The sequence below is a fragment of the Procambarus clarkii genome, chromosome 74, assembly GCF_040958095.1.
Source record: "Procambarus clarkii isolate CNS0578487 chromosome 74, FALCON_Pclarkii_2.0, whole genome shotgun sequence".
Classification (NCBI taxonomy): Eukaryota; Metazoa; Arthropoda; class Malacostraca; order Decapoda; family Cambaridae; genus Procambarus; species Procambarus clarkii.
In genome coordinates, this window is record NC_091223.1 from 17,670,063 (window position 1) to 17,697,510 (window position 27,448).

Consider the following 27,448-nt stretch of genomic DNA (forward strand, 5'->3'; position numbering starts at 1 on the left):
CTTTTGCTATGTTTTGTTTAAAATAACAAAAAAATAAGGTATTTCAACTTACAAGATTGAGGAAAATTAAAAAATAGGGAATTTGAACATAAGTATATTCAGTTTTATCAAATAACAGAAAGCTGTCCTATGTGGTACGTAGCTATCTTAAACGAGGTGGTAGAACTTATAAAAATATATACCGGGTATGTATGATTTCAGTCCATCATTCTAATCAAGAAACTCCCAGAGAAAAAAATATCAGTTGACCACTGATACATTAACTACTCTGCTATAAAATCACACTAATCAAGAATTGGTGCCCCCCAAAATCCAAGCAATCATTACCATTGATGGCAGGACCTGTATTAGAGGCAAAATTTCAAATGAATATTTGTGTTAGCATGAGGGTGGGAGTTGACTGACCTGTTTAGGAGGCTGTCTGTGTCATTCCTTGTGGTTACCTTGTGATGGTTCCGGAGATCAATGTCCCGACAGCCCGGTCTCTGACCGACCCTGACAGCTTGGAGGTCAAGTAAACCTAGCTGTTAGATATTTCTGCTTGCAATCTGACATACGAATCACAGCCTGGTTGATCAGGTATCCTTTGGAGGTGTTGATGAAGTTCTCTCTTAACACCTTGAGAGCTCAGCTACTTATGCCCCTTGTGTTTAGAGGGGGTGTGTGTTGAAACATCTTGGGCCCTTTATGTTGGTATAATTGTCCCTTAATGTATTTGTTCCACCTCTGGTTTTTAACGGGGCTCTCTTGCACCTCCTGCCATGCCTCCTGGTCTCATGAGGTTATATTCATGTGAAGATTTGGCACAAGTCCCTCTATTATTTTCCAAGTGTAAATTATAATGCATCTCTCTTCCTTCACTCTAAATACAAATTTAGAAACTTTTGGCTGTCACAATAAGTTATGCTTTATTGGATGGATTTGGGCAATAGAAGTTCTCTGCATATTCTCCATGCCAGCAACTGCTTTAATTTGAATGGAACTGTTAGTGTACAATAATATTCCTCTCTTAAAAGCACTAGTGTTTTAAAAATTATCATTATTGGTCTGGCATCTCTTCTTTGAAAGGTTCTTGTTATCTGTGAAGGATTATACAGTGCTATAGTTTGTGTCCTTGTCTCTCTGGGATTTGAGAATATGAAAAAGTACTGGAACAAGTTCAGTACCTGCTTGATACCTGCTTGATGGGGTTCTGGAATTTGTTCTACTCCCCAAGCCTGGCCTGAGGTCAGGCTTGACTTGAGGAACCTTGTTGAGGTACCCCTCGGTACCTTGAGGGGACTGAGCAGTTCATGGTGGATGTTCCAGTTTTAATTTATTTACTATTACTCTTTGGGTTCTGTTTGTTAGGAAATTCAAGATCCTTCTTCCTACTTTGCCAGTAATTACTTTAGTGTGTAAAAACTCCATGGTCATCTTTGTTGAAAGCAAGATATTCAGTTTCATTCAGTTACTGAATGAAACCGTATTTCAGCTGCTGCACTGATGAGCTTCTCTCTTTCATGGGAATAACTTTCAACATTCTCTTGCACTCTTTTTGTGCCAGTCATATTCACATTTTAACTTCTTTCATCAGTTCAATTCACCAGTTTTTCAAAGTACCTGTAATCCCTCTACTGTCATCTAATGTGTTTGTCAGGCTATTATAACTGCACAGACATCTATTCTTGTTGGTTGCAATAATCCCTAGGCAGCACTGGGTTTTTTTCTATGGCTACTAGTGGCAACAATTACAAACACTAGTCACAGTGTGTGCCAATTAACCACATTACACTAATAAATTACATATATAATTACTTGTATTTTCTCAAGTTTTCTTTCCTTGTCTTTGAGATGCACCCTGCCCTACTTACCATTCAGTCCCATCTTGCATTACACTATAATGTGATCAGACAAACCTCAAGATATTCCTCATATTGTTTTTGTTTTGTTAACATTTTAACATGCTCCTTCCCACAAGTGTACACGTTACCTCTTGTATGCTCTATCCTCACTTACATGATTCTATGTGTACTGAAATATATATTTATGGCTGAAATATATATATTAGTAATACATAACTATCATTGACACTGATCTCAAAGCACATCATTGTTTGGGTCATTTTCCACGTTTCTATTCATACTAGCTTCTTGGTATTATGCTAACCTCACTCTAAACCTTCCCAGATATTCTTTCTCTTATTCTCCCTTCCATCATCACACAAAACATTTTTATTTTATTTTTATACACGAGTTCTTTCATTCTTGTACATCCACTAGGACGCATAGGGTTTCGGGCAAGTCCTTAATCCTAATTTTCATACACACACACATTCCCAGGAAGCAGCCCGTAGAAGCTGTCTAACTCCCAGGTACCTATTTACTGCTAGGTAAACAGGAGCATCAAGGTGAAAGAAACTCGGCCTATTTGTTCCGAGGGAAACAAATGGTCGGGGATCGAACTCGGGTCCTTAGGACTACGATCCCCCTGAGTGCTGTCCACTCAGTCGTCAGGCCCCCCAAGTCATTATGAGTCACCATAGCCATTTTAGTTCTTTGTGATTTGAATTTTACACACAGTCATTTTGAATTTAGCCTTGAGAACTCGTTCATCGCCCTGTACTAGTCTTCGTTCATTGAGAAGTCTACTACCTCCCAACTCTTGTCATTCCTTTTCAATCCTGTTCTTGTAATCTTTACCGATTCCACACTTCTTTATCACTTTCTCTTGTTTGATTTTACATAATCATCCTGGTCTTTCTAAGTTTGCCATAACCTTTTTTATTCTCCTTAACCTCCAAGCCGCTAAAGGCTATTTGGCCTTTGTCACCCACAGGTGCATAAAAAAATCAATTTTTTTTTCTTATAACCTGTTAATTTGTGTTGCCTGATCACAGGAAAATATAAAAAAATCGAAAGTGGCATATTTTGGCCACAATAGGGCGGGAAAATCTGACAAAAAAGAGGCGCTGGCTCAGCAAGTTTCGGAGGCGGTCAGCTCCGCCCCAGCTGTCAGGCGGGAGTTGCCACAAAGATATATTTACCTAATTATTTCAGTGTCTCCGATTGATTTTTTCTTTTTTTTTTCAATAATATTATTCAATAGTGTGTAGTGTGATACATTTATATAATGTGTGAATCATCGCTGTACTCAAAATTATGGTGTGCATATTATTGATTCAATTATTGTGTTTATAAAACAATAAACAAATACTTTTGCGGTTATTACACTATATACACAGATTATATACAAGTCTCTGCATGTTTTGTTCACCATAACGAACCACTTAAGTTGATATTGTGAGTCAAAAAGCAATGAGGAGTGGCCAGCCAGCCACTCGCTACTACTCCCTCCCTTAAAAACTCCTCACTCGCCAGCATCTTCCTCCCACCATACTGTTTTTACTTTTATTCACTACATACAGACGTTATATATAATTATCTACATGTTTTGTTTACCATAACTGTACATCTAAGCTGGCATAGTGCATGAAGAGCATAGTGGCGACCCTTACACAGCACGACAAGTCAGGATGATGATGCCACCTCCCTCACCATAATGGCTTCTCCCAACACTTCTTTTGCTGTTATTACACTATATATAAGTATTATTTGTGTTCACCATGGTGAACCACTAAGCTTGTATGGTGACGGCAGACAGTAACAGGTGGCCATATAACTGATGTTCCCCCTCTCCCTCCCTCCCTCAATGGTTCAAGATATACTCAGATGCACTAACATTCCTCCTTCAAATATTCTGTTTGTGGTGTTATTACACTATATACGGACTTTATATGTAAGTATCTGCATGTTTCGTTCCCCATAGTGAACCACTAAGATGGTATAGTAAGTGCAAAGAGCAACAGGTGGCCACATAGATTCGGCAAACAACGCTATGCAAAGAGCAACAGGTGGCCACATAGATTCGGCAAACAACGTTATGCCCCTCCCACACTCAACATTACTCCTCCCACAGCACAGCACAAATTATCACAACAATCCTGCTGTTATCAGAATCCTGGTCATTTATATCACCGTCAGGGATCTTCTGTAATACTATCATCGCTAAATAATACAAGTTACATATATTTTTGGCATTTTTAGGCGATGCTGTGGTCACAAGCTGATGCTGTGCTGTGAGCTCATGCTGTGTGTGCCAGCCTTGGTGGCTCACTCAATACTGAGGCTCTCACACCTGGGAATGTTGCCCACGATTTAAAAAAAAATTGGCGTCTGTTTACAAAAGCCCTGAGGAAGGTGATGTGAACGTGCATCCGCGGGTCATTTAAATCTTGCGTAGTATTCTAAAACTGCATATGCAGTGTTGCGCACTTTTGCGTCAGTTACTTAAAACTTCATATGCAGTTTTGCGCAGTTTAAGGGTTAAATTGTATATAAATTTATACTCTCCTTAAGTCTTCTATTACTTTTTTATGAGCTTTCCCTAAACTTTCCATTCTATTTGTATCCTGGGTTATACTTTTATTTACTCTCCACAGAGCTGTACGTTTTTGTTTTGTTTTTGTTTTTTATTAATAATATTCCATCCTAAATTCCCTGGCATTGATATTGAAAAGCTTTCTTTCAAAGGCCATGAGTTTCGTGAAGCTCAATAATGTATTTAACTAGGCTATTGCTGTGTGTAACTACCCTTTAGCAATTATGTGTAACTAAATGTGCTATTGATTATGGAATTTGTTCATATATTACTGCTTTTTCAGAAAATTTATGTAAGTTTCTTCTTCCTTGAAGAAAATAAAAATATTACTGCTCCATGCATGTAGGAAATGTGGTGGTGGTGGTGGTGATGATGATGTTGATGTTTTTAACAGGGGCGAGGATGGTCTGGTGGCAGCTTTACTCAGAATGTCGGGCCCAGACCGCAAGGGCCTGGTAATAACAAGAACTATTTAGTCCCTTCATCTGCTTCATTTAAGGCAAGTATACGTACTGAGTTTGTATATAAAACTAATCTGAATTAGATTATAAGAAAGGATGAGATGAGATGAGAGAGTTGATAGTGTCAAAATAAAATGATTATGGATAGATGGGTGAAGCAGCCCGTCCTGTCAAGTGGCCACAAAAATGATGTACTAAATTGCCCGAACCTAACGTAACTGATGACGCACGGATGGAAAAGTGACAGCCTGTCAATTATGCAAGCGAGTATGATTTATAGTATTACCTTTTGTTTACCTTTCGCTGATTCTGAGGATTGGTGTCCCTACGACTTGGCGCTCTGACCAGCCCATCTGGTTAGTGGTCTGGTCAACTAGGCTGTTCTACACAGCTGCTTTCACCCTGACATATGATTCACAGCCTGGTATCCTTTGAAGGTGGTTATCAAGTTCTCTGTTGAACACTGAGAAGTCAGCCAGTTATTTTCCTTATGTGTAGGAGGAGAGTGTTAAAAAACTTTGGCTCTTTAATGTTGATAGTCCTCACTCAGCACACCTGTTCAACTTTTGTTTTTCAACGAGGCTGTTTTCCATCCTGCCATGCCTTCTGATCTCATGTTCTGCTATTTCTATGTGTAAATTTTGGATCAGTCTTAGTATTTTCTAAATGTTAATTATTTTGCATCTCTCCTGCCTGCACTTTAAGGAATACAGAATTATAATTTTTAAGTGATCTCAATAGTTACAATGTTTTATTGAGTCATTTCTATCAGTAAAAAGATCTTTGCATGCTCACCAGGTCAGCAGTTGTTTCCAATTTTGAATGGTGCTGTAATATTTCACTCGTAGAGACCATTAATGTCTTGAAACGTATCATTGGTATGGCATCTGTTGCTTAAAAGGTTCTTGTTATCCAACCTCTCATTTTTCTTAGTTGTGAAAGATATTTTATTGTGTTCTTTGAAAGTTAGGTCTTCAGACATGATTACTCCCAAATCTATTACATTGCCTTTTCTTACAATAATGAGGTTTGACTGCATTTTATATTTTGGGTTTCTATATTGATATTTTCCCTTTTTTTTTTTTCCACGGTGCAGTAGCTGAAATATATCCTCATTAAACATGTTATTTTCTGTGACCTATTGAAAGATCTGATTAATATCAGATTGGAAGTTTGCTGTCCTAAATATTGTCTGCTTCTATGAAAATCGTAGTGTTGTTGGCCAAAGATGTTAGAGTACCACAGTTTTTATCCTAGTCTGTGTCTGATAAGAGGATGAGAAAAGGGACCAGAGGAAGCACAGTACCGTTGGAGCCTGAGCGTTTCACGGTGGATGATCTGGATTTTACTTTGTTGACTGTTACACACTGTATACATTTCATTAGGAAGCTAAAGATCCATCTTCCTACTTTGGCAGTAATTCCTTTTAGCAAAGTCTTTTGGTTTTGCAAAGCTTTTGCAAAGTCTGTGTATTTTTTGTTAGTCTTCCATGGCACCTAAGGCTATGTCACAGTTAGTGATCTAGCAATTGTTAGAGGCAGAAGCACCCTGTTCTGAACCCATGTTGTCTAAGGTTATGTAGATACAGTACTGAGATTCCACATGATTTATGATTCTCTTAGCACTCTTTCAAAGATTTTTATAATGTGTGATGTAAGAGCTATAATTTTTTGCATCTGCTTTACTACCTGCTTTGTGAGGTGGTGCGATCTCTGCAGTTTTAAGTATGTCGGAGTTAACGTCAGTTGGTAGGCTGTCTCCAAAAGATGTTAAGGGCCTGTGATAGTGGTGTTTTGCACTTCTTGGTAAATATAGAATTCCTGAAGTCTAGGACTGGTGCAGAGTTCATGGGCATGCTGTCTATGGTTACTTCAAGGTGCAGTGGGGTTACGGTGACATGGTTCAATGTTGGTGTCATATTCATAAAGAATTTGTTTGGATCATGGATCTTCTATGTATTCAGCAGTTCACTGCAAATAAAATCGTACTGTAGTATTTCACTCATGTCATCGTCTGTGAAAGTTCCATTACCTTTGTGCAAGAGCCCAATGCTGGATGTAGTTTTTGTCCTAGAGTTTGCATAAGAGAAAAAGTATTTTGGATTCCTCTCTATTACACTTATGACCTTTTGCTCTTGTTGCCTCTCCTGGATTTAAAATGATTCTTGAAGTTTGAGCTCGATCATTTATATTTCTCTACAAAGCTTTCCTTGTTGTTGTTAGGATAGAATTTGAACATTTGAGATGTTTAGTGGTTTTTCTCCATCTATAAAGGAAACATAGATAAAACAATCGCCTGTTATCCAATTGGGGTTTGTTTGAATGAAAAGGTTTGGGTAACTATTGGGGGCAGGCAGTCTTAGTAAAAATGTGCAATGAAGATGATGATGAACAGGCCTGGGAGGTTATCTTGAGATGATTTCGGGGCTTTTTAGTGTTCCCGCGGCCCGGTCCTCGACCAGGCCTCCACCCCCAGGAAGCAGCCCGTGACAGCTGACTAACACCCAGGTACCTATTTTACTGCTAGGTAACAGGGTGAAAGAAACTCTGCCCAGTGTTTCTCGCCGGCGCCTGGGATCGAACCCAGGACCACAGGATCACAAGTCCAGCGTGCTGTCCGCTCTGGCCGACCGGCTCCCAGTCCGGGAGTTAGACAGCTGCAATGGGCTGCTTCCTGGGGGTGTGTAACAAAAAAGGAGGCCTGGTTGAGGTCCAGGCTACGGGGATGCTAAGACCCGAAAACATCTCAAGATAAATAAGATGGAACTAATTTGCCCATTATCAATCAGGTCTTCCTAGCATATTTCTGTGAAGTCTTTGTTTATTTGTTCCCAGGTAATCAGTTTATTATTAAAATTTAATTTGCTGAATTCCTTGGGTTTGAGATGTGCTGCACAGGTTTACAGCCCAGGCTCGTCTGAACTTTGATTAGGTTGTGATCCGAGTAATATTTATTTGTAATCATTGTCCCTAATCATTTCATCATTGTTTGCAAAAATAACTTCTTAGGTGTTTTCTAGTTGTTTCTACTAATTGCTGGTTTAAAACAAATTTGTCACACATCTGCAAGAGGTCATTTGTGTGTGACTTCATTTAGATTGCTTCCTGGGATTGTCTCTGGTACTGTATAGTTGGATTTGCCACATTTTTTCATTTTACATGTTGAAAATCACCAACCAAGATGATGTTTGCGGCAGGGTTTGTGAGGTTTTCTAAGCAGTATTCTATTTTCATAAATTGGTCTTTAAACCACTGAGGATTTGATTTTGGTGATTTATGTACCAGGTGAATCACCACATTTAAAATTCCAATTTTGAGTATCACAACTTCCACCATATTGTTTGTGGTGTTAGCAGCTCAGAGCAGATGAGTGTGTCTTTGGTGTAAAGACGATCCCACCTTGTAGCCTGTGTTTCCTGTCACATCTGAATAGATTGTACTCCAGTACCCTTATCTGATTGTTATCATAGTCTTTAGTATGAGTTTCAGTTAAACTGCAAACATTGCATTTGCCTCATTTAGGAGGCCAGTTATAAAATGGCATTTGTTTTGCAAGTTTTGATATCTCTTGTATGTTGGTGTATTTGTGATGTTGTCGTATTTGTGAAAGTGCTGGGTATTTTACTTGGTGTTAATATCCTTTTACTAAAAAAAATCTGTCATGTATATGGGTGTCGCTGTATTTGTATTGGCGTTCTTTTTATTTTAATCCCTCGGTTCCTTTGCTAAGAAATCTTAGGCAGTCCCTTTTAAACATTCCATCTTGTTTAGTGAATTTTTGCAGGTTTGGGTGGAAATATTTTCAATTATCAGAGTGATTTGTGTCCATATTTAGGGTATTTCTACAATTTCTAGGGTAATTATATTTGCACGATCCATTAGTTCTACTTAATAGTCCATGTTTATATACACCCTGTGCATAATATTGACAGTTTCCAAGTTCATGCTTTGCTTGATTGTCATGGTTTATCTGTACTACACTCTCGTGTTGGCTCTTTGCTGATAGATGAACAAAATCTCATTACATCTCAATGTCTAATAAGCTCATTAGACATTGAGATGTAAGTCTGATCTTAACTACATACTCAGACTTTGACGAAGCACTCGGGAGAGTGCGAAAGACTTGGTGTAATTTCTTTCCATAAATCTCACAAATACACAAGTGTGAGTTTTTATCCCATGTTATGTCTGTGAGAAGACATAACCATTACCTAATATATATATATATATATAATGTCTTGGAGTGACAGGAGGCCTGGTCGAGGACTGGGCCGGGGGGACGCTAAGCCCCGAAAACACCTCAAGGTGATACCAACTAAAGATTGAAATACAAATGAATTCTTCTTTATAACTTTATCACAAACATATGTGATGGTATTGATGGCCACTCTGAACTGTGTTGTGCTCAGAAATCTTTGTTGTAATCATTGGAGCTTAAGTTGCCAGTTTTTGTAATGTTGTTGTTATTAAACTGCTGAGACGAGTTCTGGTGTAGCACGTGCACTACAGATCTTAAGATGTTATGATTCACTGAAGGAAGAGTTCCAAAGACAGATATGATTAATTGTATGATAGGTGTAAACTCAGCCTAAATAACACACTGGTATACCTTATAGTATTTTTAGGCATGAACTACCTTCAAATATGGTTTGTTGACAATCCCATATTCCATAGTTGTCAGTTGCAGTAATTGTTTGTCAGGATTCTTTATTTTGAAATGTTAAAATGCAAATATACAGTACATAATTAAAATTACCATCCTTAAGGTTAATATAATCTAAATAAATTATACTCAAATATCTACTAATTCCTAATGTACACATGTATTTTCCTAAATTATACACTAGTACTAAAATTCTTGCAGACTCTTTGAGTGCATGCATCTCGTACTGCACCGTTACATAGGGTCTTGTCTTTGTTTCTCAGTCTAGTAAATAATTTCTCCATTGGGAGTTTGGTACAAGCATTAAACAAATCCACAAGGGCTGTGACGAGGATTCGAACCTGCGTCCGGGAGCATCCCAGACACTGCCTTAATCGACTGAGCTTCGACAGGGTTAAAAACTTTACCCTTGTGGATTTGTTCATTTGATGCATCATGTTAGTTTGATCTCTTGTGTGTGTTAGTACAAGCATTGTCTGAATGATTTGTTTCTTGCAGTGTGGGAATAGTATGTACAGTGCTTATCCCGGGAAACACCAGTTTCCCATGGATAGTGTGGAGGCGGTGCTGCCGGTGCTGGCGCGCAGGAAGCGGATGGCTCGCTCGGACCTCCAGACTTGTGATCCCTGGAGGCTTCTTATGTCCCTCAGGTGAGATAACATGTACTAGTATTACAGTTTATATGTATTGATAGCTTTCATGAGATGTGATCTTAAGATACCGGTAGTGTAAGTATCTCGCACTTCATTTGCACTCTACTAATTCTCAGGCATAGTATCACTATCTCATGCCTTCTGGCTAGGTCCTTACTCATCACTTTCTTATATGCAGTATACCAACTTTACTGATGTGCTCATCACTTCCTTAGATGCAGTATACCATCTTTATTGATGTACTCATCACTTTCTTATATGCAGTATACCAACTTTACTGATGTACTTATCACTTCCTAAGGTGCAGTGTATCAACTTTACTGATGTGCTCATCACTTTCTCAGATGCTGTATACCATCTTTACTGATGTACTTATCACTTCCTTAGATGCAGTGTATCAACTTTACTGATGTGCTCATCACTTTCTTATATGCAGTATACTAAACTGTACTGATGTTCTTATCACTTCCTTAGATGCAGTATACCAACTGTACGGATGTGCTCATCACTTAGATGTTGTATACTAACTTTATTGATGTGCTCATCACTATTTTATATGCATTATACCAACTTTACTAATGTTCTCATGACTTCTAAGATGCAGTATACCAACTATACTGATGTGCTCATCAGTTTCGTATATGCAGTATACCAAACTGTACTGATGTTCTTGTTACTTCCTTAGATGCAGTAAACCAACTATACTCATGTGCTCATCACTTATATGCAGTATACCAAACTGTACTAATGTTATCACTCCTACTTGTCACACCAGCAATCATGTTCAGATTAGCACCTTGCATCATGACCATCCATCTCACTATCAAAGTATTCTCTCCACACACCTCTAATCTATGCTGCTTTACTTTCATATGTCTTGAAAACAAATTATTGTTTTCTGCAGGCTGATACTTCCCCACCCCATGAAAGTGGTAAACAGGGCAACAGTGGTGGTATTAACTCTGAGACTCAGATAAACAAGTAGTGTGGGAGAGAATTTGGATGTGTGTTTCATTCACCTGGGCCCCAGGAGACTCGAATTGTTTTTTTTTTTTTTGAGGTGTATTGATGGGTACACTTGGCTCACCTGTAGTGTGTAATTCTCGAGCATTTTAATTTTATAATTTTGGTAGGATTTGTGTTTCGGAAAGTAACTAATCGTGCAATATCGGTGCCGGCTGATAAGTTGAAGCACGTCAGTTTGTACTCTCACCATTGCCTAAAACATTACCTTAGGCAAGATATTGGAGTAAGTGGTGATCTTATAAATTAGGAGCCAACCACAATGTATATTAACCCTTGCAAGTTATCATCAGTTGTTGACTCACGGGGTACTGTGAATAGCTCTAATGTGGTTGTACTGGAGTTTACGTGCTTATCTTTCGATGATTCTGGGACTTAGCGTCCCCGTGACCCGGTCCTCGACCAGGCCTCCTTGACCCATAAAAAAAACTGCTACCATTTCATGGTTACATGTACTAGGTGAATGCACTTATCGTCATGAATATTACAAGGGGGAATGGGGTTGTCATCATACAATGATTTCAACAATTACTGTCAGGGTTTGCAATGTATGATGCAAATATGGATATAATATAAATATAAACAAAATAGATAAACAAAACAGATAAACAAAGTAGAGAATAGCCTTGATAATTTGGCAAACCCAATACCTGATATTATCTTCCTAGGTGACTGTACTGTCACCTTATACCTGTCTAGTATACGATAGAGAATAGCAAACAATAATAATATACCAGAAAATCTACCTGGACATAACCAACCACAGATTAGAAAATGACTTATATTCTGTGACATTTTCACTCAACCAGCAGATAAGAGCCAACTAGGAACAACAATATTCTAGATCTGGTCTTCATAAACAATGAAGACATAATTAGGGACATTACGATCTCAGATACGACATACTCACATTCAATGGGAAATTGTTCCAAGTATTAAAAATCCCACACAAGGGATAAAACTAACTTCCGAAGCTTATACTCTGTCTGAAAGATGTTCCTTTGCGGAAAGCCAGAAAGAGGTCCAACGTAGAAAGAGAACGCAAATGTCACTACAAAAAAAAGAAAGTGCTTAAGCAGGTACAACTCTCCCTACAGAGAAGGAATAATTTAAACAGGGAGATTGAAGAAATCAAGCAGAGACTGGAGCATTCATATCAGATTGAAGAAAGGCAACTAGAACAGAAAGCAATAAAAGAGATGAAAAAGAAAAAAATTCTTCTCCTATGCAAAAGCAAAAAGCAAAAACCACTGCCATTATTGGACCCATTCGTACATGTTAAGGCTCATACACAGAATAAGAGAGAAATTGGTGAAATCCTAAAAAAAGCAGTATGACGATATGTTTTAGCACCCCCAATAAACAGCATGAAAGTGGAAGATTTGGACAACTTCTTTATGCGTGATATCCAAACCCCTGAAAATATAACTGATATCAACATGAGCGTGTCTGATTTTGAAAGAGAAATTGACACTGGCCCATGCACTCGGCCCTGGGGTCAGACTCATGGAATTTAATATTTATAAGGAAATGCAAAGTGCCAGTAGCACAGGCACTCAGTGTAGTTTGGAAGAATAACTTAGACACTGGAGGTACCAAATACACTTGAATCAACAGACTTAGCTCCTCTACACAAGGGAAGGAGCAAAGCATTGGCTACAAATTATAGACCAGTTGCACTAACGTCCCACATAATAAAAGTATTTGAGAGAGTGACCAGGAGTCAGGTCACCAGTTTTATGGAGACCAATGACCTCCATAACCTAGGCCAACATAGATTTAGAGCAGGAAGATAATGCCTCTTGCAGCTACTTGACCGCTATGACAAAATCACCAAGACATTAGAAGAAAAACGAAATGCGGATGTGGTATACAAAGACTGGAGGGGGGTTCATATACCTTTATCCCCTGGTCCAGCTGTTGCTCCAGGTTCTGGCTTGGCTCAAATCTTATAAAGGAAGAGTGCTTCTCCTAGCCCCGTGTTGAATGGCCCAGCCTTGCTTTCAGGCGCTGTTTGCTCGGTGTCCGAACCTGGGAGTCTTTCCACAACTCTGCCTCTTTCAGCAGATCGGGCCAGTGAGGTACCTCGCTGGTTCAATTTACTCTTCGGCTCTTCACGTCTGGTTTTTCTGATGCGTGTGTATCGCCACTTGTATGGTGATCAGGTGGGTTCTTTGATGGTGTCCCACCTGCGGTCTTCCTCTCAGCGACAGTATGAAGTCTCTTGGTGGTCACCTTTCTGCCATTTCCTTTCCCTTCGTAGGGTGTCATCTCTGTGTGTGTTAGTGCTGTTTTGTCTTTTTTGGCTTTTTCTGGACCGGCATCTCGTGCTGAATACTGTCGCTTTTTGTCGTGCAGCTCTGGCAGAGCCACTCCAGCTTGTGTTCGGGGTGGGTGTCACTTCTGCCTCGTTTTGCAAGCTCTCGTGCATTTTTTCACCTCGACCTGCTCATGCGCTGTTCTCACTGATCGTTCACTGAAAGATTACATTCTTAAATCATTGTGGCTCATTTGTTTTATAAATTTTGACCTGTGTTCTTTTGTCCTTGCCATTATCTGGAACAGTGTATACTATAGATTCGTTGTGGTGAGGTGCCGATATTGGAGTGTATATTTATGGGTGTGGGGCTGTATAAGACTATGAATTTTTAGAAGATTATACTTGCTGTCCAGCATTTACTGGAAAATGGTAATTGCAAACTAATTTTGTCATCTTTCCATACTGTAAGGGATTTAATATAGTCCTTGGTTATCCATGTTATTGATTGTAATCTATCATGGGATCAAATTAACACCAAAGTTGAGTCCATGTGTGCCAGTATGGTCTCCAATATATTTCCTGACATTTCATTTGCAGGTGTGGCTTAGCAGCAGAAGTAACGTGGGCCCTAGATGTATTAAACATATTGCTCTTTGATGATCAAACAGTTGTTTACTTTGGCCTGCATCATATGCCAGGTTTACTTGAAGCACTAATTGAGCATCTAAGACGTGGGCTTATCAACATGTTCGATATCTGCTCAGAACTTGAGTTAGGTCGGGATGATGAAGCCACAGGAGCTAACAAGAGAGTTAAGGTATGGCAATGTTTGTAATGCTGCAATCTCTTTGTTTGACATATAATGCATCAAGTATTGAAATGTTAGTTTCTGTCAAATTCTATAAAAAATAATAATTTGCTCGTTGTAACAGCAAATAGATACAGTACAAGAACATGTGCACAAAGGAGATGCAACAAAATTTCTTTCTACTAAGGTTTTTTTCTTGTTGAAAAGTTTCATTGAGATATGATAGGTTATATAAATATATAATATTTATTTTTGTGGTTCTGGGTTCCAGGCTGAGCAGCATGACGACTCTGATAGACCTTGGTATCTCCGGCCTCCTCCATCACCTACCCTCGAGTTGGACCTAGGGAAATTAGAAGAGGATGACCCGAATAACAAAGAAGAAGTTTTAAAAGGGTCGGAAGACTTCACTCTCATTACCAAAACTGGGAAGATTGTGAAATTTGTTAAACGAGATGGAGAACTCTTCATGCGGGAGGGTATTCGGGAATGGGATAAATGGGAGGGATTTAGTTCTGGAGTAGATACGTGGTCTGTAGGTGGAGGCGAGTGTACAGCCCATATAATCTGCACTATGCAGAGTTCGGTTCCTCCCTTGCTGTTCACCAGGTTACTACCGGGAAAGGACGGAAAAATTATTGAGGTGAAAATAGAGGAGGTGGTGAAGGAAATCAAACAGGAAATAGTGGAAGAAAAGAAAGTGGAGGTGGTGCAAATAAAAGAGGAACCAGTAAAGGACAAAGTGGTAGACTTACTGGCCGAGATGCAGGAAAAGAAGGTGGAAAAGATGGAGGACCTTATTTCTAGGGAAAAGTGTGAAAACTCCAAAGATAATGAGTCAACAGACAAACTTTTCAGTCAAAGGGTGAATAGAGTAAATAATTCAAGGAAGAGCAAATTAGATGAAATATTTAAGAAGTTAAAGAAGGAACCTATTGAAGATAACAGTGACAATAAGAAAAGTGTAAAGGAGATTTGTGTGTTGAAAAAGGAAACTGAAGTGCCCCAAGACTTAAGTGTGGTGGTGAAACAGGAACCAAGTAGTGATAAGTTACCCGAGGTGAAACAGGAGGAAGTATCTGAAAATAAGTCGGACACTAAAGAAAAATTAGAAAGGCGAGAAAGTAGTGGCTCTAGAAGGGAAAGTGGTGGGTTTAAAAGACCGCATGAAGATCTTGAAGAGGAGTCATGGAGTCCAGATGAAGCATCACTCAGCACAACAACAGAAGGACAGGACTGGCTAGCTCGCAGGGTCATGTGCGTTGGTACAGTAATCCGGAACCTGTCCTTCATTCCAGGAAATGAAGATATCATGAGTAAGTCTGCATCTCTGCTGGCCTTACTGGGGAAGACAATCTTGTTGCATCACGAACACCCTCAGCGCACTCCTTCCACAGCACATTACGATCGTGATGAGGAGGCTGACCTGAGTGATTGGTGCAGCTCCCTTGCTCCTGATACGCATTGGTGGTGGCCCTACCTTCATCATGTTCATGAGAATACATTGGTCACCTTAGCAAATATGGCAGGCAACCTTGACCTGTCTGTCTACCCTGAAGAGATATCAAGACCCCTATTAAATGGCCTTCTACACTGGGCAACGTGTCCTGCCTCATATGGGCAAGATCCATTCCCAGGTGGTGGAAGTTCAATACAATCTGCGTTATCGCCTCAACGTCTTGCTCTAGAGGCGCTGGTTAAGCTTTGTGTGCTTGATCAGAATACAGACTTGGTTTTGGCAACACCACCATTTACTCGTTTGGATAACTTGTGTGGCCAGCTGACTCGCTTTGTGTGTCGTGGTGAAGATCAGGTGTTGCGAGAGTTTTCTATAAACCTCTTACACTACTTCTCTGCAGCAGATTCAGGTGTTGCCAGAGTCATAGCCATGCAAAATGGATGCGTTTCTCTACTCGTTGCTTTCATCGAGGAAGCAGAGGCAGCAGCAATGAATGTAGCAAATGTTCAAGGTGTCAGTGCTTTAAAAGAAAACCCAGAACTAATGGGAACAAGTTTAGATATGGTGCGGCGGTCAGCTAACACTTTGGTACACCTCTCGCGAGTACCGGCCAATGCTCATGTGTTATCCACTACTGAGAACAGACTATTAACTTTGGTCATGAGCCAGATATTGGACACTTATGTTGCTTCTCAGTTGTCACAGGTGTTATTTAATGTAGCCCAAGTGCAAACTGACCTTTCCCAATATTCACCTTGCCCCTCCCCACCATCCTCACCACCAACTACTACAGCACAAGCCCCCGAATCAACCACAACTCCAGATGCATCTGCTGATGTGAAGTCACCATCAGATGTACACAACATTCAATCTGCCTCAGTTGCCACAGCCATCAGCTTGGCAGTTAATCATGACTCCACATCCAGCGAATACGACAAACCTAATGCCTCCCCCAGCCCCGCTTCTGCCATGGCTACTGCTCCAGCTCTTGCTTCAGCTCCAGCTCCAGCTCCAGCTCCTTTCTCACTTCCTGCCCCATCTGTAACCCCTTCCCCGGCCCCCACTGCTGCACCCACCCTAGGCAAAGTTCCCACCCCTAACTTAATCCCTGCACCAATCACAGCAAATACCCCTATATTTACCCCACAATTAACCCCACAATTAACCCTGTCAGTTAAGCCAACAAATTCCCCAACAATTGCCCCCACCCAAACCACAAACTCTGAGTCAACCTCAAAGTGCGAGTCCTTGGCGGCAACTACTCCAGTCCCCATGGAAGCACCAGCAGCAAATCCCTCGTCTTAGTAGCGGGTGGGTAATCCCAGTGAGCGTGTAGGCCTCTCTCAGCCATGTGTGGTACAAACTGTGTGGTGGGGGTGACACTATGCCCCCCCGAGGGTCCCCCCCTGGTCCCAGGGCCCCATAGTGTCTCAGCTGGGCCCTTGCAAGGACCACCTCAGTGATATTGAGTCCTACCAGGCATTAGGACTCTCAGTGTTGTGTACAGTAATTAAAGTAAGATGATGTGTGTCCTGCTGTAAGCAGTGTCTGTGAATTATTCTAAAGTGCGAGTGTAGCCAGCAAACAAGTCTGTGAAAGTCTGTGTATTTGTACTTTTCAATGTACAGAAGTCTGTACTCATCTCAGCTGTATTTCTTGGATTTAAAGAAAGTTGTAGAAAGAAAAGTATTCAGAGAAACAGTCTTTCCTTATCCTGTTTCTTTTTGTTTAAATATGGATTGGTCTATATAACTATGGTAACGTGACTAGATAAGCTGCCTGCCTTCCTCGTTTTGATTATGAATGGCCTAAAAGATATTTAAATTTTGAGTAAGGTTTATCTATTGTCTACAACAAATTTATGTTAAAGATTAATTATAAAACTGAAAATTCATTAAGACTTAAATTTGTTTTTAATTTTTGAATATACGATTCTGAATGTTGTACAGTTCACCAGTGCCTGATCTTAGCCCAAATCTGTTTACAAAATTAAATGGCTGATACTGAAAATTGAGGAAACCCATTACAGAAGTTACATTGGATTCTTGTCAAACAAATTGTTGTAGTCCAATTTCAGGGATATTTTTAATAATGGGTGTCGACTCGTACGTAGATTGAGAAAACCATGTTCCTAACAGATAACCGGTTTCTGGATATCTCTTTTTGTGCATTAAGTATATTGGCTGAATCCATAATTTCACATGGCCAAGGTAACTATAGAACCCCCAAATCTTAACATCCACTTGTATTCGGCTGGTTCCATTTTTTTTTCTATTTAGGAAAGGAACACTTCAATGAGAATGAACCTTTTCAAGTCCCATTGTCTGATATGCAAATCAGTAATAAATGAACTTCTATTCCATCTTGTGTAGAAAGTGTTTGACAGGTTAACTAAATGAATGCTTCATATGTTGATAATATTGAATGTCATTTTTGTCATTGGTCAGTTAATTGTACTTGCTTTAGATATTTGTCAAAATTGCATTTAATCAACCTAGAATCCAGCCTCTAAAATATGCTTCATATATGTGATGACTAAACCACAGTTCCAGTTTGCTTGGGCAGGGTTGTCGTTCATGTCATCGTGTCATTAGCTCCTGAAATTGTTGTGATTTGGCAAGATAATACTGTGCTGTTCACATGTGCCTGGAAGTAGAAGTGGCATTATTAACGAAGTACACCGGCTCCATTACCATGAAGGTAAATCCAAGCTTTCAATGGGACAATTATTTTTATCCTGTTCAAAAATAAACAAGGGCATTGCAATAAATGAGCTATCAAGCACAATAACAAATAAATTTATTCCTACACCACACAGCTATACGTGTACCCAGTGTTAAGGACAGGGTGTACATCACTTTTCATAAGCCTCCAAATCTGTTCATTTGTCCCACATCGACACATAATAAATATGTAAAATATACACCCAACCCACAAATCTTAAAATAAATGAACTGATGAAATTTTGGTCATCACTGTGTGATGTGATAATGGTCCAAGATGGACTAAAACAGTCCATGCCTTTATTTTCAGATTTGTGCATTGGGCATCTTAATTTTCAGTGAAGTTATTGTGGTTTATTGTCTTCATGTGAGGTTCCTGGAGTTAAGACGTAAACGTCTGCTCTCCTGCCCAATTGTTATTAACCCATGGACTGCCCAGCTATTTAAAAGTACAGTATTCTATGGTGGTGCACATGACGAGATATAGTTAGTCTAATGGGAAACGTTGCATATAACGATTTGCACAAAATAAGTAATTATAAATAAAGTATGTTGACCAGACCACACACTAGAAGTTGAAGAGACAATGACGTTTCGGTCCATCCTGGACCATTCTCAAGTCGATTGAGAATGGCCAGGATGGACCGAAACGTCATCGTCCCTTCAACTTCTAGTGTGTGGTCTGGTCAACATACTTCAGCCACGTTATTGTGACTCATCACCTGCATACAAATAAAGGTTAGGGCAGTGTAAGGGTTAATGTGTGCGTCTTCCCACATTATACATTTAACGCAGTAACAAACTCGCCCATACAAAAAGAGGTTGTGGGATATTATAATTGTTTATCCTGCATCCTAGTCATTCCTCTGCCTCCTAGTTCATTTCCTTGACATTAGGACCATACAGCTTCATGATTTAATTATGAATTTAAGTCCTATATATATGAAGAAATCAGATATGCACAAATCCAATCATCTTGCACCTTATAATTTGATCATGCTTGCACCAGTCCAATCATCTTGTAACTCGAGATGAGCATTGATAATTTATGCAGTTTACCAATGTGCAGAGGAAGCAGATGATACATGATGGTGCTGAACTTGTTCAGACTTGCTTGGTTAACTTCTAATTATCTAGAAGTTGTCTTGATACACTATTTACTGAAATGCCATTGTAATTTACCCTATATCTATAATTGTGTAAATTTAATAACTTTGCAAAATTAAAAACAAATGGCATCTATAATAATTCCCAACCTTATTTCATGTTTGTGTCATCCAGATATCAAAGGATTGAGTTGTACATGGAGCAGACAGTAGTTGGAGTGTTTTGTAGTTGTGAGGTGCAGGTAGGGGTAAGGGGATGTGTGAATGTAATGTTTGCAAGAGCAACAGAAGCTGGAAGTGGAGACAAATTCTAAGGAAGGTTTAAAGAGAGTTTGATCGGCTTGGTTTATTTGAGGAAAAGTTGAAAGGAAAGACGATTGATAGAGTAAATATTTAAAGATCTGCCGTGAATAAAATGTCATGGTATGTCAAGAGTATGTTAAGGAATATTATGGTATATGGCAATGAATGACTCGAGTTGTAGCTTCGGCGGTATGTGCACTAAATTCAAGTTTGAATGGTTAAAGGTGAGGGCTGTGATAGCATAATCTCCATTTGATGACAAACCATTGAAAAAATATGTATTAATATTAAAAAGCTCCTTTCCAAGCAAAATACTTCAACTGCTGCTTAAAGTGAGATGGAGGAGCCTCCCCTGTGTCCGTGAACTGGCTCACTCATAGTCAGGCTGGATGGCATCTTACTAATATGTTGCTCATGCAACATATGCAAATTAGATTCAATCTTGAGCTTAGTATTTAATATTCATAATTTAAAGATTTGGCTATGGCAAGACTTACACTATCATCTTGGGAGTGAATTAACTAGAATATAGTGTCCAACTCTTCATGAGAGTAATTAAGATGTCATTAGTGTAATCTTAAAAGATATTATTGAAGCTGCATGAAAAGTTCAAAGATGAGGTAATTCTGAAGGGAGGAGTGTACAGGATAACAGTAAACCCCCAAACCCTTTTATCTTGTTTAGGTGTGTTCCTACAGTGTCGGAACATTTTAGGTTGACGAGAAATGCCATATTTTGCTAAGGTACTGCAGGTTTCAACACAGGACTTCATTGTCAATGTTACTGCACTAAATGGCAGACCTTCTGAACTGACTACTGCATCATTCAAGGCCTAACCTTGCTACACTGTCAAGCTAACTCCACAAACACACAAGATTGGCTGTGTTAAAATTACACATTGGTCTTCATTGATATTTCAGACTATGAGATTTGGTTTAGCAGCTACAACTGCTTAACAAAGTGAAAGTCAATTCCCAATGCCCAACAGAGTTGATATACTTAGAAGAAAAGCTGGTATCTTGTGGGTCTGTTACTACCTGGCTGCTAACACCTTGCTAGCCTTGCTAGCCTACAGATCAGTTTCACCATTAATACACCCAGACCTACAGGCCGCTAGAACTCTGGGTGACTGCATCAAGACGGGTGGACAATTTGTGCCACTGCTCCATGTGCTGCCTTCTCCGCTATCATTGGTAGACTTGCTTCACGTAACATCATTTCTGTATTTTTCTTTGATGTCCATGACGATTGTGTCTGAGATTTTACATGAAAATAATAAGTACTGTTTGGCTTGGCTCTACATTATTATGTGGATCTCGTGCGGGGAAAAGCCACTCGTGGGTTGTTGCCAGTCAAGTGCTTCTTTACAGAAACTGTGACGGTGGAAAATACTTCTACCATGGTGGAGGAGCCGGTCGGCCGAGCGGACAGCACGCTGGACTTGTGATCCTGTGGTCCTGGGTTCGATCCCAGGTGCCGGTGAGAAACAATGGTCAGAGTTTCTTTCACCCTATGCCCCTGTTACCTAGCAGTAAAATAGGTACCTGGGTGTTAGTCAGCTGTCACGGGCTGCTTCCTGAGGGTGGAGGCCTGGTCGAGGACCGGGCCGCGGGGACACTAAAGCCCCGAAATCATCTCAAGATAACCTCAAGATGGTACCCAGGTGGCTCGTTACCTTTTCCCAACATCACCTGGGAAGGTTAAGCCAGAATTTCTTGTGGGATTGTTCAGAGTACATATATGCTGTAGTTATTGAAGTGGTGTACGTGATATCTGCACAGGTATCTTTTCAGAGATGCAGAACTACTGGACTCTTTGGATAACTGTTTATGGAAGACTTGTCAATAATTTACAGACACCACTTCTAATTGTGAACCCATTATCTCAAGATTGCTTTAGTGCAGTGAGACAGATTTCCTCTTATATCAGTTAATTCATTGTTTCATTGCAGTTGGTCAAAACTATTAGTCTTGCATTGCCGAGGTACTTATATAAGGCAACATCAGCCTCTGCGGTCTTCCTGAACCCCTCCAGGTTGATAGGGGAAAAAAGACCCAGAACAGTCAAGAAGCATTAATCATTTGTGTCTAGTAGTAAACTACTAATTTAATGGGAGTTGTCTGAACTGGACTGGCAGTTACCCAAGTGATGTTTTCATAATAGCTCCTGTAGGAGATGGACCAACAAAAAACTGGTATTCACCTAACTGAGGTCTATATCTTGAGATGATTTCGGGGCTTTAGTGTCCCCGCTGCTCGGGCCTCGACCAGGCCTCCACCCCCAGGAAGCAGCCCGTGACAGCTGACTAACACCCAGGTACCTATTTTACTGCTAGGTAACAGGGGCATAGGGTGAAAGAAACTGTCCATTGTTTCTCGCCGGTGCTTGGGATCGAACCCAGGACCACAGGATCACAAGTCCAGCGTGTTGTCCGCTCGGCCGACCGGCTCCCTTACACAAAGGTCATTGTAGTTACCTATGGTGCAGCAGAGGTTTGCTGATTTGTTTCATTTACTTAATGTTATTGCATTCATTTTGAAAACCATTGCACATTGAACACTTCGTGTGAGTTAGTTCAAGACATATATAAATGGTTCAAGTGAGAAAATCAACGGGAGTGCCGAGGCAACTCAACCCTGCGACCGAGACACTCCCAGCTGCTGATGCTAACTACTGGACTACCCTGACTTGTCAAGTCATTCAACCGAGTTTCTACTGAAATCACAGTCAGGGGCACATCCAAGTTTTTATGTACAGCTCCCAAGCACCTGGGTGTAGGCAACATAGTTCTCTGACTGTATGCTCCAGCATCAGATACACAGAGAAATCACACTAACATCATATATGTCAATGTTAATGTAATTTATTTGTATAAATGATTCACATATTGTACCCAACCTTACAGGGCTAAGTTTGGTTGTTAGGGCATAAAATATTTTACAAGTATATTAATTTGGAAGTAATTTGTGTATCAAATTAGAAACATTAATTTATTGCTAGGGTCATTAATTTCAGCCAGTATTAGGTACACACCATAAAAATGGAAAACAAATGTAAACAAAAAAAATATTAAAGTGTTGAAATAGCTTTATTTTTGAGGTTTAGCCATGATGATCCAGAGTCCTTTGGTCTGATATGTCAGTTCAATGTTGACTTGTCACGACAATGTGACACTTGCAGTGTGACTGGGGGTTTATCAGCATTACTGTGTAACCGAGAGTGTATAAATGACAAGACTGCTATAGCAGCACATCTCACGAGACTGATGTTATAAAACGAAATTGGACTGGGCAGTGATGAATTGGTTAAGGACTAATTTAACATTTGTTAGTGACCAAATGTTTGCAGACAAACTGGTATGATGTAGTCAACTATAGTATACAGTATGTTGAATAGCACTTGCAGTCAGCCGGAACTACAGCAAGCTATGATGGCTTGGTGATATCTATGGATGTAAGAGTGTCTCCATTTAAGTACGAGCCTCTGACATAGTTGAGTGTGGAGACTATGCGTAATCTCCAGGAGTTGATGTTGATTCCAAAGGAAAATTATAGGGTGGAATATGAGAAGGTTCAAATCCAATGATCCCACAGCAATGTAAATAACATTTAAGTCTATGGTGCTGTCCTATCTTGAAGACTGTTCAGTACTCACTTTTCCTTCTAGAGCAGGAGAGATTTTTTAAATACAGAGAACATTTACAGCAGACACACACACACACACACACACGATAAAGCACCTAAATTATTGGGACCGTCTCAAAGCTCTCAAAATGTACTCTCTGGAAAAGAGAAGCGAGAGGTACCAAATAATATATACATGGAAGTTATTGAAAGGCCAGGTCTCAAATTTGCATAGTAGAACAGCATAATGGAGCAAAAGATACAGAAGGAAATGTAGTATAGAACCTGTGAGGAGAAGTGCCATGAGCACAGAGAGCACTGTCTGAATTTCTGAGGTCCACAGCTGTTCAACACCCTCCCAGCAAGCATTAGAAACAATTGCTGGAACAAAGGTGGCTGTATTCAAGAGGCAGAGGACAATTTCTTGCAAGAAGTGCCTTAACAGACAAGCTGTAGTGGATATGTGGGCCTGCAGGCCACTCCAAGCAACAGCCTGTTGGACCAACAGGTTGAGTCTGTGTACCTTGGACAAACAGGAAAATCCTTACAATTACATATGTCCCAACATGCTTAAAGTATAAGAACTGCCCAAACGTCTAATGCTTTGTATCTACACACACGTTTGTGTGATAACACTATTAATTGGGATGGGACAAAAAGCATTACCAATTGCAATGGCTTTGTGGAACGGAATTTGAGTCTGCCCTAATCAGTCGGTGTCCTAATCTTCTCAATGTTAGTACTGATAAGTACAAACTTGACCCAGTTTTAAGTTACAATATTGCACAACAGTTTAAGAAAAAACTATGATAGGGAGAGTTACAATGTCTCATAACAATATTATATTCATATATTTTGTGTGTGTTCAATGAGGCTTTTTCTTTAATCTTTTATTCTTACCGCTTAAATCCTTCTGCTCATTCTAAGCTAATCTATACCTTTTTCTGGTTAATTCTTTACCAGTGGATGGTGGTCAGGCTCTAGTGTTAACCTCCACTCTTCCTTTGTGATTTCTTGTAGCCTGGTGTTGACAACGGCCTTGATTGACCGAAACGTTCATCTTTCTTTTCCGTTTCTGTGTGGATTTTATATATATATATATATCCATCCATCCATCCGCCCTGGCATGCAAGACACAACGAGGTCAATGACGTCATCAAGAGAAGCCTCGTCTCAGCTCGGTGCCCAGTGGAGAGAACCTCGCATCCCCGCACCTCGCCCTGATGGTATCACTATATACTCTTGGAAAACGGGCAAACTGTTGGTGTGAGACTACTCATGTGTATCCATCCTGGCTGACACCTATGTACACTTCGGTGCTGATCAAGCAGGTGGGGCAGCCTACCACAAGGAAACAGCAAAAATCACTCTAGTACAGGCGACTGGAGTGTCAATACCTCTTTGTTCCCATAGCGTCTGAGACGCATGGCCCCTGGGGCAAGAGTGTCTTGGGATTTCTCAAGGAATTGAGCTCCAAGCTCATTGACGTCACCAGAGACCCAAGGGCTTCCAGTTTTTTGTTTCAGCGCCTCAGTGTGGCGATCCAGAGGGGAAAAGCCTACTGCATCCTTGGTTCCTGTCCGGAAGCTTCAAGAGATCCATAACTTTTAGGCACTTTTTGTATCAACTAATGTATATCTTGTAACCTTTAAATACACAATAAAGCAAAGCAAAAAAAAAAAAAAAAAAAAAAAAAAGGAAGGGGGTGGTAGAAGAAAAGCACACAAACTGTGTTGGAGGGGACCTAAACATTCCCTCTAATGCGTTGTGTGGTTTCCTTCAAGGCTAAGGGTCCCCTTCTTTCAGCCAGAGGTGGTACTCCCTTCCTTTATATAAATATATATATATTTATATATAATTTTTAAATATATATACACACACACACACATACAGATACACGGCTGATGTGAACTAGTAGATAGTACCATCTCGGCTTCAGGGCGTATAGCTTCAGGGAGCCACCAGGGCTCGCCTTGAAATAAGAGATTCATTATATTCAGTGTTGGGCTTTGTTTAGTTATGCATTCTTCTGCAGGATCAGAAATAAAATCAGTCACAACTGAAATTGAGGAATATTTAAAACCTATAAAAATGGATATGAGCAATAAAATATATATACTGTGTGTGTGTATGTATAATATATATATATATATATATATATATATATATATATATATATATAGGCGGTAACGCGTTGGTGTTCGGCTGTTTCAAAAGCTAGGGGCATGGCCTCGTCACAAAGAAAAAAAAAAGAGAAAAGCTGGAACTTTCGTCTGTGGTAAGGTAATGGGAAGACACACAAAACACAAGTAAATTTAACAATGAAATTTTAATTACGTTAGAAAAGCAAGACATGAATAAAATTGAGCATAAAAATGTAACAGACAAATCAACAAACAAAATAATAAGAATAATCACTGGCAAATGAAAAGTAACGTTAAGACAAGTGAATAATAGCAAAGTAAATATTAGTGCAGGAATATTGGCTTCAAGCTGCCACCTCCCTTAGTACACGTAAGCCAAGGCTTAGTCTACCAATGAGACGTGTCAACTGTGTGGAGCACTGAGATATTCTCCCTTCCCTAGGTCGCTGTAGCCCAGACATTAACTCGTGGCGGAGGGTGGTGGGGCAGGTGCGACTGGGCACCAGCCAATCAGCGACAGGCAGGCGATGGACAAGCAGTTTGCCAGTTAACGGTGGCGGGGGCGAGCAGGTGCGCCGGTATACTTGTTGGATATATCTTCTATATTATCTGTTGAGGTGACGTACTTTGGAGGGAAGAGCAGGCTCAATCTCTCTTGAAAGAGATTGTCACAAAATATATAAATATATAAATATATATATATATATAATATATATATATATATATATATATATATATATATATATATATATATATATATATATATATATAATATATATATATACGTATATATGTATAAAATATATTTTGTATTCATATTCATTAGGGATGTAGTCACAGCTACTTATTAGTCCCTATATCTTTATTTCATTTTAGTCCATATCAGACTATAGTTTATATGACATATTCTTATGGTGAATATTTATCTTAGGTTTCTTTGGTTCTTATGTTAAGTTACTGTAGAGATTATACATTATTGCTGTAGAGGTCACACAGCCTTGCTGTAGAGGTCACGCAGCCTTGCTGTAGAGGTCACACAGCCTTGCTGTACAGGTCACACAGCCTTGCTGTACAGGTCACGCAGCCTTGCTGTAGAGGTCATGCAGCCTTGCTGTAGAGGTCACGCAGCCTTGTTGTAGAGGTCACGCAGCCTTGCTGTAGAGGTCACGCAGCCTTGCTGTAGAGGTCACGCAGCCTTGCTGTACAGGTCACGCAGGTCAGGGAGTGGGGTCTGACCCCCTTTTCCCCTGACTGTCCAGTCATTGTTGCCCCCTAAATTAACAACACATTGTGATTCTTATGTGAGCTTGGTGCCCAGAAAAAGCAAGAGCATTGTTCATTAGGCATAGTGTATCTCACTCAGAACCCAGCTCGTCCTCCAAAGGTTCCCAGTGTCAAAAGAAACTGTCCTCTCCTAACCTACCAGAGGACCCAAAACACAAAACGGGACAATATGGCAATTTCGCGAGCCACTTCCATGTTCTAGTACGACCATTTTTGGCCTTGGGTAAAGTGCATAAAAATGCAATGTCTATTAGGAAGACTCATTGCAGAACCAGCCACAGGTAAGTCACATTACATGTGGTTAGTTGTTGTGACTCATAATCTGCACATGTGTTACTCATCAAATATAATCCTTACCAAGCTGGTGGACTGCAGGATGGTACAAGTCAACATTGCAGGCCAGTTTGATGTTGGGCTTAAGGACTATCAGCTGTGTGATGATTTTTAAGGCCACACAATAGATACACTTTCTTGACCCTTATCAGCCATGCTCATAAGTGATAAGAGGAGTTTCCTCTAC

The 27,448-nt window shown here is 40.0% G+C and overlaps 1 protein-coding gene across 28 annotated transcripts in view; it reads left to right on the forward strand.

The window, feature by feature from the left end:
• osa (trithorax group protein osa) overlaps positions 1-17,444 on the forward strand; it is a 427,150-nt gene extending 409,706 nt beyond the window's left edge. For all 28 annotated transcript variants that reach the window (XM_069313016.1, XM_069313017.1, XM_069313019.1 and 25 more), the window contains 4 exons: positions 4,814-4,918; positions 10,041-10,192; positions 14,076-14,295; positions 14,558-17,444. In XM_069313016.1, the coding sequence (XP_069169117.1) occupies positions 4,814-4,918; positions 10,041-10,192; positions 14,076-14,295; positions 14,558-17,050 (2,970 nt within the window). In that variant the 3' untranslated portion in view covers positions 17,051-17,444. The remainder of the gene's footprint in view (positions 1-4,813; positions 4,919-10,040; positions 10,193-14,075; positions 14,296-14,557) is intronic.
• Positions 17,445-27,448: the final 10,004 nt, after the last annotated feature.